Raw genomic sequence first — 10,122 nt, forward strand, 5'->3', positions numbered from 1 at the left:
TCATTAAAAGACGAATTAGAGACGCGTAAAAATTATCTTTTGAAATGTTAATTATTTTGAGCATTTTTTAAATTTGAATCTTGTTTGTATGTTACAGTATCATCGTAGCTAAATGCTGCATAACTCCGTTCGTTGCGCATCGAGAGTTGGTGAGTCAAAAAAAATTTTTTTTATTACCTCTGTGAAGTTAGCACCCCATCTTTCAAAAAATCATTTTTTTCTTCAAGTTCTGAATGCACCCCGAAGAGTTCTCGAGTTCCTTGTTAATTTTAGAAATAGTTTCGTCGAATAAAGCTAAAAAAACCGTTGAATCTTGAGGGTGCTAACTTCACAAAATGAAATCACTAAATCAGCGATAACACGAGTTCTACCAAAAACTATTGATGTTTGAAGCGCTACGACCGATATATAAAAAGTTCTCGATGTATTCCGTTTTTGAGTAAAATAAAAAAGTTTTTTAAAGCTCTGGGAGTTTTGTTGAGAGTTCTGGGTAGCACCTCAAGAGTTCTAAAAAAAATCCTAATGGTAAAATTAAATATTTTTAATACTTTTATTGTTATCGCTGATTTAGTGATTTCATTTTATGAAGTTAGGACCCTCAAGATTCATCAACGGTTTTTCTAGCTTTATTCGCCGGAACTACTTTTAAAATTAACAAGGAACTTTAGAACTCTTCGGGGTGTGTGTGTTCGTAGTGTGGTGGAAATGATAGCATTATAATACCGTTTTTCTTTGCAAAATCAATAGCATCACTTATTGATAAGTGAGACTCGTGATTATCTAGTAAAAGTAGAACACGATTACTTTGATTGCATCTTACATGCTTTACGAAATGAATCAAGTATAAACGAAATAGATCTTTATTCATCTCTTCACCCAGATGGATTTGCTCCCTCAGAACTACCCACAGGACCGTCGCGAATAAAATGATCTTTGAAATGAACTCGGGGAAATACAAAAAATGGTGGGATGTAAGTTCCAGTAGTCGGTGCAAGCTAATGTGACAAGCTGTCCTCTCTTAGCAGAAGTTTTCTACCACGTCTTGCTACTACTTTATTTGGTTTTTGTACCGTAAATACTCCAGTTTCATCCATGTTCCATATATCATGCGATTGCACTTCAAAACGTGTCATAACATTTGTCAAATTATTAAAAAACAATTCAACATTATTGCGATTAAAGCTGGTAGCTCTAGTTAAACTTGTTGCTTCAGGTGTTCTTAAACTTAATATGCTGTGACGTTTCATAAAACTGAACCAATCTTCTCCGGCTTTTTGATTTTTAGTCCAACTTTCAGGGATGTTTGCTTTAATAGCTATAGCATATTGATATGCTAACTTTCTAATTTCTCTCGGTGACAATCCAAAATAAATATTGCTACACTTTAAAATGTATTATTCCAATTTATCTTATGTATATTATAGTTCGAATCGTATGCATGTATATTATGTATATTATAGACGAACAAAATATATATCATTTATTTCGACCGAGCGATTATTCATCCCCGCACCTTCAACGCGCGACTCGGTTTATTCCTTTTCTTCGATCTTCCTTTTAATTCTCGCTGCTGCAGACACTCGGCTTCCCCTCTGCCGTTAAATGCCGACAGATCAGTCCTGAGAAGCTTCTCATCGCTTCGTCCTGATTTTCCTTCGAGTACACCTGCAAAGGCAATTATAATAACATTGGCTAAACCGACTTGGACATGTGTGTCGCGCACGAATTAACGAGATTCTGTTCTACGCTTACCTTGTTAATTACTATTGTCGGTACGAATTTCAAGGGAGGCTCGAGGGCCTCCGTTTTGTTGCCGTTCGCCGCAAGCAAATCGTCCGCCAGCGGACTCGCGATGCAGTCGTCGATCAATTTTCGCGTTTCTTCGCTCAGGCCAACATCTCGAGCGCACTAAAATTCAGTCGTTGCATTACTATGATTTATGTTAAAGTTTTTTATTATTTTAACCCGACAGATGACCGTATTTATCAGCGAGAAATTTTTGCACCGTATATATTTTCATACAATAATCCCAAGGTTAGATAATCTCTCAAAGTGTTCAAGTACATGTAAGTGTTTAACGCGAAGGATACCTGAAAAACACATTCCAATGTTTTGAATGTGCTCAAATTATTTTTCACGCTGTTTCTTTTATGCGCAATCAAACGATTAAACGTGAAACGTGGAGAGAAAGTGAATTCCATTTCTTAAACTGATTTCTGTACTTCTGTAGATGATAATTCTCGTGTTATCACTAATTCTCGCGATAACACGCGTAATGCGGCATTTAATGTTTATCGGTGTATAACAATACGTGACTCGTTATGTTTTCTTATCACGTCACGTAAATCACAAAAGTATATGGTGCAACAATTTGTTTATTATTATCATTAAACCATATATAAAGAAACGCTTAGCCCATTCTGCCCGCTAGATTGGTTTTGTCACGAGGCAAAATATATTTTATCGCTAGACGGTTAGATAATAATTTAATTCTGATTTCTCTCACATCTCTCAGTATTTTATCCAATGATGAAACATCTCTTATCTCAAACTTCACAAACACAGCATTGGTTTTTAAATTTAATTAAATGCAGCCACGAGTCGACGTTTCGTCAAAACACTGTTATACTGCTCGGCGTGTCGCAGCACGCGATCGCGCGAATTCAACGGGAAAGTATGTCAAAAGGTCGACGTTACGAGTTAAATGTCGACTCTTACTCATCGGTGCAAGTCCTACGGAGATTAATTACACGTTACTCGGGTAAAAGCACGTTCACCGCGGCTAATCGCGGCCGGGAAAATTACGGAGGCGAAGCAGCCTACCTGCGGGACGGCGGTCGCCGGGTTTCCAGCGGACATTGCACAACCGACCAGACTGACCGTCAGCGGCTGCTGATTCTCGGCCGCCTCGGAGGACCGTATGGAGTGAATCGCGCAAGCCTGGGCCTTATTCCCACGGCACTCGGCGGGCCCGTGTTGACACAAGAACTGCCACGGACCGGTTTCGGTATCGCGCGTATGCTGTGTGCAGAGAGACATATATACACGCCATCAATTTGCATTTAATAAATCGTAAAAACTATACAATATTTTCCTCGTGGCCGACGCGGACGAGACCGAGGACCACAGCACGAGGGCAGTTGTTTTGCGTTTTCAAGGTCGCGTGGCTCGACGCGGATCCTTGGATCCGATTCACTGATACCTCGACGTGAAAGAAATATTTGATACAAAAGCCAGTAAACAAAAATAAATATGAGCTCTTTAGTGAATTAACAGATTAAGACGATTAGATATATCATGACATCGAATAGTTTAAAAATAGATGTATGTTGAAAGCAGATAAAGTATATTTCCACATGTCTTCACGTGATTATCCTTGTCGATATGCAATCGCCTCGCTGTCATCTCATTATCGTTGCCTCAGGCCGAGGCGATAAAATCAATTATGAAGTTACTTACCGTAGCCTTACCGTAGGGTACCAACGTGATGTGAACATGACGCTTCAATTCCGGATACGACGGCAAAAGCTGATTTACGATCCATCGCATGCTATCACTGCATAACGATTCATAATAAACATCGACGTTGACCACGTTTTTATCTGATTCACCATCGGCCGACTGCCCGTTGGACTTCAACAGATTTATAAAATTATCATGTACTCTTCGTTATAAATATCAAATTTTTTCAAAAAACTCGTCTTTCAAATCTTCTCGTCTCTTGTAAAAAACTCGGATCAAGAAGAATTGATAGACTTCTCTTCTATAGATGTGAATACGCGATTTTCGAAAGCGGGGAGAACGGTTCGAACATTTCTGAATTTTACTCTAATTATGTCTATTTCTTTTTTCAATCAGTATGTTAAATCTCCCAATAAAGTTAAATAATTTAATTAATTAATTAAAATTAAAATTAAAATTAATTAATTAAAATTAAAATTAAATTGATTATATTTCTATATCAAGATATTGTTTTAATTCACGTTGTTTGATTAAATTGTTCAGAATGTCAAGTAAAAATTACGGAGTTAGATTAAATTAGTGCAACGCCAAAAGTGCTGAAGTGAAAAACAGTAAAAGATTATAAAGAATATTATTAAGACTCATACACTATAAATAAAAAACAAATATTTTCTTTAAAAGTAGATACAAAATATTGGGAGATTCGTGAGATCAAGAGTTTGATGTTTAAATCAATTTACGAATATTGGAGATATTTGATGAAAAGACGGATATATTAATTTATCTCACGAAAAGTACCAGTTTTAAGATTCACGCTTACCAGAACACCATGAGAGACGAGGGCGATAAAGACGGCGGCCGCCAACCGGGCGCGAGAAATCAAGTAGTATCGCATGGTCGTGCCGTTGATGAGTGAGTCAGGGAAGGCGTTTTCAACTTGCTGCGGACAATAGTCGACGGACGAACGGAGATGGACACGAGAGAGGGAGATACGAAAAGCCGCGAGTAGTGGGGAATTGAAAAAGAGAGAGTGAAACGAGATAATCGATAACGGAGGGAGAGAAAGAGAGCTCACAGCCTCATCCTTGCGATATTAGTCAAGGACGTTTCTTAGAAAACAGACCCATTGTATGAAAAATAAAAATAAGAATTTTTATTTAGACAAAGTGAGTTACTTCAAGTTGACTACAAAATATTCTTTAACACTACTAAGCTTGGCTGTTCTAAGCCTGTATTCCAGTAGAAAGTGAAGATCATATGTCATAGAGCTGTTGAAAGTCTTCAGCCTCTACACTCGTGTTTGAAAGCGAACTATCGTGAAACTAATAAGCTTGTATCCATGATTGAAGCATCGAGACAAACGTGTGCGTGTGACGTGTGCGTGTGTCTGTGCATGTGTGTGTCGTGTAACCCACCGTTGATATTTTTTCTCTTTCTTAGTCATAGTAATTAGCTCACATACGTTTCGGTACTGCGACGAAGAGATCTTGACTTCTTCCTCGTCGGAAATCTGCGAGATTTGTGCCCCTCTTGTGTTCTTGTCTTTTTTTTATAATTTGGCCGTCAAGCAATACTGCTCAAATAAGGCCCGAGCGATCCACTCGCATATCCACTCGCGATCCAATAGCAGTGCAGGCATGATAAATTAATTATGCTTTGATATATCAAAATGATGTTTCTAAAGTGATGTAGGAAATTAGTTCGCTATTTCTTTATTTAATTTCGCATTTTCTTGTTTAAAGACGGTTTAAAGATTCATTTTCCGTCGTTTGTTATGTCAACTTTTCGGAAATAACATTATTTTTAGTTAGCTAATAATTGTAGGTGAAACCTTATACCTTTTTTTAGGAGAACAAAATTTTTCTGCATAGCTAATTACTTTGGAGCATTGTATTCAAAATTTGCTATGCAGTTTGCGAGGAAGTTCCGTAGACTATCTCGCAAACATAGCGGAGCGTGTTTTAATCTCTTCTCTTGAAGTTCCGTAGCTCCGCACCTTTTAAAATATAGTTTATAAGGAGGAATTATTACACGATATTTTCTCGAAAAAGAGTTCATTTTTGTGTGAAAGATGTTATACGTAGCGCTTGTTAATCTCGGCAAGAGCAATCTTTTTTTAAACGTTGCGTAAAAAGACAGGTATTACTTTTATTTTTTATTAAATTTATTTTATAAATTACAATTTTACACATTTTTAAGTGTGTTCGGTGGGAAAAAGGAAATCGAATGTCGATAGCTTTTTCTCGGAAAAATCTGATTCAGACAATAATGATTAGCTACTCAAGAATGAGTAGGCTGCCACAGCGCGGAAGGTAATCGTTGGGCCCAGGAAAGAATTATAATACCGAGTGTACATCAAATCATACGATACTACTGATATTTATTTTCTTGACCGATCGAGGAACCTTAAAATTTATGAAATGTAGAGAACAAAGAATTCTCATTCCTCAAGGAAAGGCTAAATACGGCTATAAGGTATAATCATGTGATCTTTGCCTGTGTAAATTCAAGGTGGATCTTATCCACCTTAGCAAATAAAATTTTACTAATAAGTATCATACACTTTAGAATGTCGTTTGTCATATATCGGCTATAATCCATTCCGTAAATTCTAAAGTTTAGACGTATGTCCTTCTTTATTTTATCCGAAATGGAACTAGCGTATATATAAATTGTCTCTATCCATTTCTTTGAAAATATTTTTCGGTAGAAATATTCCCAAAAATTTTATTTCTTTCCATGTGTTAAGTGTGAAACGGTCATGTACATATATGTACGTGGTGCATTTATGTGCAGAAACCTATTGAACATTGGAAGCTCAAAGCTTGAAATAACTTTGGAGTAATTCACATATTTTTATAGATTCATTTCTGCGGTATATTTATTTCTACATGAACAAATATTAAGATAAATACATTTAATGGTTTATGTGATTGTTCTCTAAATAACAATCTAGCTTGTTTTTCGATTGTCTTACTTCAAGTGATGCTTACAATTTTCTTGATTCAGACATAAATAATTTTACAATTAGATTATTCTCTAACATAAATATTTTATATTTACTTACTACTTTCAATACTGCCAAAGAAAAGGCACAAAATATTTCTTAAACGAAGCCCGAATATTCAAAACTTTAAGTACAACAAAATTTGGCAAAATTTCGGAACCGTATATCGATGTTTGGAAATATATCTTGTAGTATTTTTCACATTTGTTATTTTTATTTTTTAGTTTTTATTATTTCTCTTTTTTAGTTTTTCTCTGAATGTATTTTTATTTCATTTTGTATGCTGCAATTAGAAAACCGTATTCCTGTGTCGCCTTATGCACGCGTGTATCACAGTTCATAGGGATTCGCATTGTCGAGGACACTCTTAATGGCAGGATACGGGCGCTAAGACCATATCCTCCTTGGCGTGCCTCTCATCACGTTCCTTTTGGACGCCTCGAAATCCTATTCGGGCGGACTCACCGTACCCCTTCGAATGATCAACTTCAAGTCTTGCTCCTGGAATGTGGCCTGTATAACCGGGGATCGGCGGTTTTTCTGAGTCGACATTATAATCTGCAACGAAAATAATTACACAATAGTTCTTGGAACTTGATGCCTCACTTCGAGCTTCAATAGAACTTCAATCTTGTAATCAATTATAATCAGGACATTTTTGTTACGAAAATCTTATTAAAAGCATGCATTTTATGTATTTTAAGTTTTGGATAAATCTTTGTTAACCTCTAATATATATATCTTTCAACTTGGTCTTTTATTTTCGTTATTATTTTAGAAGTAAACGATATTAATTAATTGTTTTTGGAATAACGCAATCCATTGTTATATTAAATTAGAAATGACAGAAATTGACAAGCAACGTAATATGCAAGTACCATAGGTCCTTCTGTCTTTGCCATAACCGTCATTGATCTCAAAGTCCACATTGTCTGTCCTCTCTTGAGATAAAAGATTTCTCGAATCACGTTCCTTTTGGACACCTCGAAATCCTATCCGGGCGGACTCACCGTACCCCTTTGAATGATCAACTTCAAGTCTCGCTCCTGGAATGTGGCCTGTATAACCGAGGATCGGCGGTTTTTCTGAGTCGACATGATAATCTGTAACGAAAATAATAATTACACAATAGTTCTTGGAACTTGATGCTTCGCTTCGAGCCTCAATAAAAATGTCCTGATTGTAATAATTGATTAAAAGATTCAAGTTCTATTGAGGCTTGAAGCGAAAGATATATTATATCTTTCAACTTGGTCTTTTATTTTAGTTATTATTTTAGAAGAAAACGATTAATTAATTGTATTTGGAATAACGCAATATGTATTGTTAGATTAAATTATAAATGACAGAAATTAACAAGCAACGTAATATGCAAGTACCGTAGGTCCTTCTGTCTTTGCCATCACCGTCATCGATCTCATAATCCACATTATCTGCCCTCGCTCCAGATAGATGTGTCGGATTTGTCTGCTCTATCAGAGCGTGAGCCCTTATCGCGTCCTGTTCCCACAGCTTCAATTGCGTTTTATGCCACTCTTTGCCACCGACTTCCACGGCTTTCATGAAAGTCATGCCGTAGGTATGTCTGTCGTTGCGGCCAGGAATAAATCCTGTGATAAATGAAGAAAACGTAAAATATAAATCTCTTTGTGGATGAATGCATTGTATAAAAAGCATCAAATCCTATACTAATGTAATCTTTATATGTATATATTATAATATAATATGTATGTATATATGTTACATTATACATTTTTTTATATGTATATATTATAATATATAGTATTTTTAATTAATTATAATAGTGTTTAGTATTTATTATATTATTATAATAGTATAATTTTCGTATTAATATATCAAGAGACGAGAAAAAATACATTTCTTATAAATATTTCTTAAGTTGATCCAGTTGACATAAAAAATACTTTTAATTAAAATATCAAAATGTGTCTCGTCCGTATATTGCATAACTTTTTTATGCTGCTTATGTTGGATTAATGCCGCGCGAAAATACTTGGCGTATGAATGTCGCGTTACAATCGCGCGAGAGCGGCATACCGACACGCTGATATTAACCGCGAATCATATACGTTTTGCTTTCCATTAAGCTATATGGACTTTTACCTATATGGAAATGTATAATATACGTAACGTATACTATAGATAGTATAGATTTTCAGCTCTGGCAATGAATTTAGAAACTCAGCTTATTTCGTAGGGAGAAATTGAAAAAAACGTCGTTTGGGCTCGCCGCTCGGGCGATTCTTACCGGTATATCCTAGAATGTACGGAGCTACCGTGCAAAACATAGCTTCGTTATTCCATCCTTTTATGATCTTTTTATCCTGAAGAGTTGGATACTCTTCCGCCTTCATACCGGAATATTGCCTATTTGGTTCAGTTTCAAGAACCTTACTTTCCAACAAATCCGTTTCCTGTAACAATACATAATATAAAATTAAATTTCGAAGTGCGTAATTATTATACAATCTTTTTTATTCAAGTTTCTCTATAAATAAACACGTCTTTTTTATTTCAACAGTTTAATTAATTTCTATATAATCTTTCGATATCTCCTCTTCTTACCTTCATTATCGGCATACCTGCCGTACTCGCTCCGAATCTCTTCCCAATGCGAAATTAAGGGTGGGACAGTGACCCGTGTACCTAAAAGTAAACACGCCATGATATTAGTGATTTTCAAATTATAAGAGACTTTCATTGGATTGTGAGCATTTATGTAATGTTGGTATCATACATAATACTCTGATAAAAAAACGGGCACAGCAAAAACTGTGCCGCAACCAACAACGTAGAACTACGTCTACTGTCACTAGTTTATGTTAAACTTCAAAGTATTCAGCGAAGGACAGTTGATGTAGCCCTACGTCAACTGTCCTTCGCTGAATACTTCAACATGAGCTATAGTGACAGTAGACGTAGTTCTACGTTGTTGGTTGCGGCACAGTTGTTACTGTGCCCGTTTTTTTATCAGAGTATTATGTATGATACCAACATTACATAAATGTTCACAATCAACCAATGAAAGTCGACCGAGCGATTAACCGAAAACCGTTTCTCCAAGTTTCGGGTCAATCTGTAAAAATATTTCTAAGAAGTTTCTATAAAGCAATTGAAACCTGCTTTATTCTTTTAACGCTACATATGTTTATACCCCATAGTCATTTATTTTGATCACAGATTTCCGGATCGATCTCGATTCCTTTGCGAATGTGCTATTTTAATTATTCACGGCCGGTATACATATTTTATACAGAAGTTACAGGTAGACAAGTATACTTCGCGTGTATGTTTAAATTTTTTTTCTCGGAATACGATAGTGCAAAATTATGACCTATTACGCGAACGTTATAGGCGTTTTTCTGCCCGGTGAAGCGTATCTAATTCTTTAGATATCTTGCGCGACATACGCACGCACGGTGGCTTCTTCGTTAGATCTATTTGTGGTTACATCGCTACATATTGCGTAGGTTGGGTTCGGAAACGTCACCCGGGTACACATGGGTATACTCCCTTCTCTTTCAATCTCAGCGAGTTAGAAAGAGAAGGGTACTCCCTTCTCTTTCAATCTCAGCGAGTTAGAAAGAGATGGGTACTCACTTCTCTTTCAATCTCAGCGAGTTAGAAAGAGA

The 10,122-nt window shown here is 36.2% G+C and overlaps 2 protein-coding genes and 1 pseudogene across 2 annotated transcripts in view; 1 reads left to right on the forward strand and 2 right to left on the reverse strand.

The window, feature by feature from the left end:
• Window positions 1-5,826, forward strand: part of LOC112464382 (mini-chromosome maintenance complex-binding protein-like) — a 14,361-nt gene extending 8,535 nt beyond the window's left edge. The window contains exon 9 of the mRNA XM_025031346.1: window positions 5,757-5,826. Coding sequence (XP_024887114.1) covers window positions 5,757-5,778 — 22 coding nt within the window. The 3' untranslated portion in view covers window positions 5,779-5,826. The remainder of the gene's footprint in view (window positions 1-5,756) is intronic.
• On the reverse strand, window positions 1,028-4,392 carry LOC112464403 (GILT-like protein 1). The gene is made up of 5 exons (XM_025031364.1): window positions 4,283-4,392; window positions 3,460-3,633; window positions 2,824-3,021; window positions 1,753-1,908; window positions 1,028-1,665 (listed from the first exon to the last, which is right to left on the reverse strand). Exons 1-5 carry the CDS (start codon window positions 4,355-4,357, stop codon window positions 1,558-1,560), a joined length of 711 nt encoding a protein of 236 aa, XP_024887132.1. The 5' UTR covers window positions 4,358-4,392; the 3' UTR covers window positions 1,028-1,557.
• Window positions 5,827-6,313: 487 nt separating the features above from the next.
• The window catches only part of LOC112464162, a 5,785-nt pseudogene continuing 1,976 nt past the window's right edge, over window positions 6,314-10,122 (reverse strand).

This window comes from Temnothorax curvispinosus, unplaced genomic scaffold, assembly GCF_003070985.1.
Source record: "Temnothorax curvispinosus isolate PA1 unplaced genomic scaffold, ASM307098v1 QBEX01001491.1, whole genome shotgun sequence".
NCBI classification, from domain to species: domain Eukaryota; kingdom Metazoa; phylum Arthropoda; class Insecta; order Hymenoptera; family Formicidae; genus Temnothorax; species Temnothorax curvispinosus.